General features: G+C 39.0%; 1 protein-coding gene across 1 annotated transcript; it reads left to right on the forward strand.

Annotated features, from left to right (window-relative positions):
- The first annotated feature begins 302 nt into the window (after positions 1 to 302).
- On the forward strand, positions 303 to 3,934 carry LOC105034279 (glycerophosphodiester phosphodiesterase GDPD1, chloroplastic). The gene is made up of 7 exons (XM_073261985.1): positions 303 to 714; positions 836 to 1,017; positions 2,526 to 2,585; positions 2,697 to 2,978; positions 3,095 to 3,190; positions 3,285 to 3,481; positions 3,569 to 3,934. The coding sequence occupies exons 1-7, from the start codon at positions 618 to 620 to the stop codon at positions 3,816 to 3,818; spliced, it is 1,164 nt and encodes a 387-aa protein (XP_073118086.1). The 5' UTR covers positions 303 to 617; the 3' UTR covers positions 3,819 to 3,934.
- The last annotated feature ends 2,278 nt before the right edge of the window (positions 3,935 to 6,212 follow it).

Genomic DNA, 6,212 nt, shown 5'->3' on the forward strand with positions numbered 1-6,212 from the left:
CGCTAAAAAGGATAAATTCAAAATTATATATTTCAAAAATTAAAATAAAATAAATTAGTCTTCCAAAAATCTCTTAATACGACCGTCTTCCTTTCCTCCAAAATTAGCAAGAACGCCGAGTCCCTCGTGGGCACGTAGATTTGACGTGTCAACAGATTGGAGAGAAGGATAGAATACTTCAACGGCATATTCCATCCCACCACCACCTTCCTCCCACCTTCCTCCCCTCTTCGACGCGTGGGAAGGATAGAACCTTTGAGGAGGTCCTCCTCTTCCCTGGCCATAACCATTATAAATAGCCCTTGCCACCTCCAAATCTTTATTCCGGCGTCCCTCATCCCTCCTCCGTTATCCCCACCCTAACAGTATAACCAAACGATAATAATCCGGTCCAACGTCTCCCAAGAGTTAGCTTTCGGAACCCGAGCTATCCTTCTGGTTCCACCAAATATCTCACGGCATAAACCCTCCATTCCTTGACGTTATCGTGAATATTCCTTCCCTCCTTTCCTTCGCTCCCCTTTAAATTAAATCCTTTCGTCCACTCTCGAATCGTCGTCGACTCCACCAACAAATCCCCCAAAACCAAACCCTCTGATCCAAATTTTATAACACCAATGGCACTCAAGGCCGTTCACGTCTCCGACGTCCCCAATCTCGACCAGGTCCCCGAGGGCCCCACCCTCGCCCTCTCGTCATCCCGTCTACCCAAAGGTACCACAAAAAGAGAGAGAAAGATTCATCTTTTCTTTGTCTGATATCTTTGTTGATTGTTTTGAGAAATTGGATACATTGGATTTTGGGTGGGATTTAGCTGAAGCATTGGATGTAACAGGGACGGAGGAGGTGAAGTCGGCGTTCAAGCCGGCGAAGTTCGTCGTCATCGGGCACCGGGGGAAGGGGATGAACGCTTTGGCTTCTCCGGACCGCCGGATGAAGGAGATTAAAGAGAACTCCATCCTGTCCTTCAACCTCGCCGGCCGTTTCCCCGTCGACTTCGTCGAGTTCGATGTCCAGGTATAAACATACGCCGTCATCCTTTTCCCGTTAATTCTCCTATCTTCCTCTTCGCCGGCGTTAGTTTCTGAGCGGACAGCCGCGTGACGCGTGGGTTCGCCGCGGACTCCTCGCGTATCGTGAATGAGCGGTTTAATGCGGTGACGCGGCTGTGTCTCGAGTCGTCTTACATGTGATGCGATAATTTCTCCGTTTTGGGCCACAGATGTTTCTATGGTAGCTTAGCTGTCCTCGTTTCCATTAAAAAAAAAAAAAATAAATAAAAACTTAGCTGTCCACGGAGATAAGGTCGATGTGCTGGGTTGCCGTTGGAACAGCGTGACAGCTGTATCTAATCGGGGCCGGAAAAGCTTCTTTCGCCGCTTGAATTAGGTTTTTGTCGAGACGAGGACTGACCACGTGAGGTCAAGATTGGGGACAAAAAAATTTCATGGTTATTTCTTCGAGCAAAGTTATTGAGAGTTACCATGCGTTTGATTAGTTATTAAAAAAATATTTTTTTATTTTTTAATTTTTAAAAATAAAAATTAAAAAATAATATTTGATAATATCATAAAAATTAAAAATTAAAAATTAAAAATAAAAAAATTAAAATAATTATTTTATATATAAAATAAAATTTTTTATTTTCTAAAATTTATTTTTTTATTTTTTTTACTTCTCCACGTCTAAAACGTTAAACCAAAAAGTGAAGAACCCGAATCTTTCTCCCTCGTGAAATTTTTCACCTTCCCACTTCTTCTCCCTCTCTTCTCGAATCTTCTCTCTCATCGAGCTCTTCTCTCTCATCAAGCTCTTCATCTGTTATCTCCAAACGTTGCTTTTTGCTTTATAGCAACGTAATTACTCAACATATTTTTTATTTTTTTATATTTTTCAATAATAAAAATAAAAAAAGTAAAAAATATATTTTAAAAATTAAAAAGTGTAATCTAGATTTTCACCATATAATCTATAATTTTTATCATCATAGACATGGATGTCTTTTCGAAAAAAATAGAATTTGATTGGATGGTTGTGATCGAATGGCATGCTTGACGTGAGCCTTGTCGTCGAGTATTCGGTTTTTTTTTTTTTTTGGGTTCTCCCAACAAGTTGAGACTGCTATAGTTAGATCTTCTATAATTTTTCCATCTAGATTTTTTTTTTTTCTGTTTCTTCTGCTGCTGTTGATCACTTGTTGGATTATTTTAGATTGTAATAGACTAATGGGGGCACCCTAGTCCTGGGGAAAATGCATCAACTTGTTGCCGTGGAAACGTTTGAGGAGGTTTCATTGTGTGTGAAAGAGAGAGCGAGGGAGAGAGAATGAGCATTGCCCCATAGTCGTAACATTATTATTTTCCTTACCTTGTACTTTTTTTTTTATTTGCTTTTATTCGCCCATTTTTACATCACACCAAATCAAGGCACTGATTTCTTTATCTTTGTGGGTCTTCTCTTTTTCTTTTCTTAAAAAATATTGGGTTCCCGAAGAACCTTAGAAGAGAACCATGTGATTTTTGTAGGTGACGAAAGATGATTGCCCGATTATCTTCCACGACAACTTTATACTCACCGAAGAGGATGTAAGATCCTCTCTCTTTACTTTTCTTTTTTGTTTTTTCTTAATCGCTTTTAAGTATTGGTTCTTATTCTATTCTGTTAATTAATTAATTTTATGGCTTCTGATCATCCAGGGAAATATCTATGAGAAGCGTGTGACTGATCTTACCTTGGATGAATTCCTCTCTTATGGGCCTCAGAGAGAGTCTGGTAATGTGGGAAAACCATTACTCAGAAAGACCAAGGATGGGAGGGTGTTCAGTTGGAATGTGGAAGTGGATGACCCTCTCTGCACGTTGGAAGAAGTATTTCAGAGGGTTGATTCCCATCTTGGATTCAACATTGAGTTGAAATTTGATGACAATCTTGTCTACCAAGAAGAACAGCTCGCTCACATTCTCCAACTAATTTTACAGGTATGCACATTTCATCCCTATGAGCTTCTAATCAAATTTATTTCTTCTTAATTTTTTTTTTAAATTTATTTTTGTCAAGATGGTTCTTCTTAATCTTAATATGTTATTATTGGCAGGTGGTCTACAAGTATGCAAAGGAGAGACCAATAATCTTCTCTAGCTTCCAACCTGATGCAGCACAATTAATTAGGAAATTGCAGGGCACTTACCCTGTAAGCAAAGCTTCCGTTCCTCCTAACTTATAATTAGCACTAAAAGCACTTGAGTTCAGTAATTGACATTTTGATTTCATGAATTTTCAAACAGGTGTTTTTCCTTACAAATGGTGGATCAGAGATCTACACTGATGTGAGGAGGAATTCTTTGGATGAGGCCATTAAGTTGTGCTTGGCAGGTGGCCTGCAAGGGATAGTGTCTGAAGTTAAAGCCATCTTTAGAAATCCATCCTTGATTCCTAGAATAAAAGAATCCAATCTGGCCCTCTTGACTTATGGTCAACTAAAGTAAGCATTTATTAATGTTACTTTGATGGAGAAAAATGTTGGGTTTTGCTAGTTTGGTGTCACTAATCCGATTTTGTTTGTGTGCAGTAATGTTCCAGAGGCAGTATATATGCAGCATCTGATGGGAATTAATGGTGTTATTGTTGACTTGGTTCAAGAGATCACTGAAGCTGTTTCAGATTTCATTAACCCGGAGAAGATAGGAGATGAAAGCATGTCTAATTCAGTGAGGAAGGGGAAGGGGAAGGGGAAGGCGAAGGAGGCAACAAAGCCAGAGTTCTCGCAGCGCGAGCTTTCCTTTTTGATGAGGCTCATACCTGAATTGGTGCAACAATAGTCAGACAATGTTGTTGTTGTTGTTGTTGTATAGAGTTCTATCGTATGTGCAAATAATTTGAGGACCAGACCTGCTTCCACTGTAAACAGAATTTACAACCAAGGATTTTATGCTGAGCCTCTTATTTCTTCCTCTGTTTCTGGTATTATGGTGGAAGGATTCTGGAGCAGAACAGGTTAAGACTTTAGTGAGTGTTGTGGATGGCTAACCTTGCAGCGGCTGTTAATAGTGCTTTTATGGCTTGAACAAATACTTTCCCACGGAGTTATCCAATATGTCATTGTATTTTAGTTTGCCATTAGAATTGAGACAAGGAGAACAGTGGATTGTGCCATCATGCAACGTAACAAAAGCTTGATATTGTGAAAACAGTGAAGATGTTTGTTAAACCATCTAGTTCTGACCGATGCCCAAATAGATATGATGGAAGAAGACAACCTTGGCAAAAAAGGCATCTAGAAAGGGCCGGGGCAACCGATCAGACCTTATATAGAAGTTCTGAAATTTGCAAGCCAATCAGCAACTTGATTTCCATCGCCGAAGGTGGTGTGAGAATTTCCCATTGGCGTGCGAAATCTATCTTAGACAAGCATGTAGTGGAGCTTTCGTGTTGGGAAATATGTCCCAAAAAGTCAATCGTCAAGTTGTTGACGGTTGAGCAACCAAGTATTGTAATTGATTTGTTAATAAATAAAATATATTTGATATTTTCATCATAAGCTTTTATCTTTTAATTAACTCCGTTGTTATAATGAAGTCCTTAGGACTATTTAGATTCGATAAAGAGAGGATTTATCGATTAGTCCTTAAAACAGTTCACGACCAAATGATAGGCTGTTAATAAGGACGACAGCTTCTATCGAGCATAGGTCGCTGTAGGCCATATGGATTGGTTGTCCTCTTAACCAAAGAGTGTGGAGACACTGGTATGGCATACAGATGAGATGTACTGGTACATCATCATTGAACGTGACCAACTCTAGAGTATTCTGCTGTCGAGAATGTCTCTGATGGGATATAGGTATAAGTGTCCCTTAGACTTGAGATCGCCTCAGTGACTTGCAAGCAACTCACTGTGCTTTGGTACTGGACTAACTGAATTTCTAATTCAGGGATGGAAGGCTTCTACGCACAGTCAAGTACTTGCGAAGTCAGAGTGTGATCGAGATGGGATTGACCACTCCAAGAGTTGGAGAAGAATGAGTCACTGTATTTCAATTTAGCAAAACTTTGACCAGGATAATCCATCAGATGGATTTGATATTTTGAAATACAATGTGGACAACCTGATCAGAGTTGACATTGAACTCTGGGGTGTCCTATGATCATTTTGGTCAAGGGGATGAATTATATGAAAACTATATCCGCATGGGTTCTAAGGATGTTGTTCTACACATTCGACCTATCCGGTCGTCGGTACCATTGCTAGATGGTCACTTCGATTGGTACAGAAATTTATTCCTGTGCTACCGACTTAGGTTCGGACCTATGAGGTCACACACATTAGAGTTCATGATCTGATCGGATGGTTGATCAACGATTAAGAATCGTTCTAGGGTTAAATGATCAATACGATTGACATTTAACCCAGTGCAAGTGTTGCAGGAGGATCGATTAGCAATTCGATTGCTAATTGGCTTAATTTGATTAAGCCAATGGGCTGAGATTAAGTCTAATTAAATATAATTTAATTAGATTTAGTTTGGACTTGATTGGATCAAGTCCAATTGGTTTATTGGATAAGCCAAGTGCAAGGAAAAACTAGTCCTAGTTCAACTAGGACTTGGGTCAATCTAATTTCTAATTTGATTAGAAAATTAAATCAGATTTAAATCTAATTTAATCTGATTAAATTAGGTTCTTAATTGGGTTAAGACCTATTTTAATTGGGTTGATCTAATTTTTGTTTGATTTGGTTTGAGAAACCAAATTAAAATAAGTCATAAGATAGAATCCTAGTAAGACTAGGATTCCACCTTGCACCACATAAGCCTTCCCCACGCCCTCTCTCTTATTCAATGCCAATCTCCTCTTATTTTGTGTGACAAAAGCCCTCTCCCAGGTCTCTCCCACGTTCACAAAAGGTCTCCTCTCTTCTTTCTTATATGGAAGATGGTTTGGATCAAATAAAAAGGAATAAGTTTGGATTTCGAATTGTATGAGATAGAGTTTTAGAAATCCAAAACTCTTTCAATTTTGCATCGAATTTATCTAAATTTTTTTTGAAATTTTCTTGGCTTTTAGGGTGTACCCTTTTCTGGTGATCCATGCACGAAAATAAGAAGGAGGTGCTCAAGAGTTGGGCGCCCTTAACTTGCCATGTTTGGATAAGCCTTGACTAGGTATTTGACCTAGACAAGGACTCTATCATATCTCTCTATATAAAATGAGTTT

The sequence above is a fragment of the Elaeis guineensis genome, chromosome 1, assembly GCF_000442705.2.
Source record: "Elaeis guineensis isolate ETL-2024a chromosome 1, EG11, whole genome shotgun sequence".
Taxonomy (NCBI): domain Eukaryota; kingdom Viridiplantae; phylum Streptophyta; class Magnoliopsida; order Arecales; family Arecaceae; genus Elaeis; species Elaeis guineensis.

Excerpts from the sequence above, each read along its gene's own strand:
- LOC105034279 (XM_073261985.1), top strand. The coding sequence starts at position 618 with ATGGCACTCAAGGCCGTTCACGTCTCCGACGTCCCCAATCTCGACCAG. Across the intron at positions 715-835 it reads GTCATCCCGTCTACCCAAAG|GGACGGAGGAGGTGAAGTCG; the intron begins GTACCACAAAAA and ends TGGATGTAACAG. Across the intron at positions 2,979-3,094 it reads TTCTCCAACTAATTTTACAG|GTGGTCTACAAGTATGCAAA; the intron begins GTATGCACATTT and ends TATTATTGGCAG.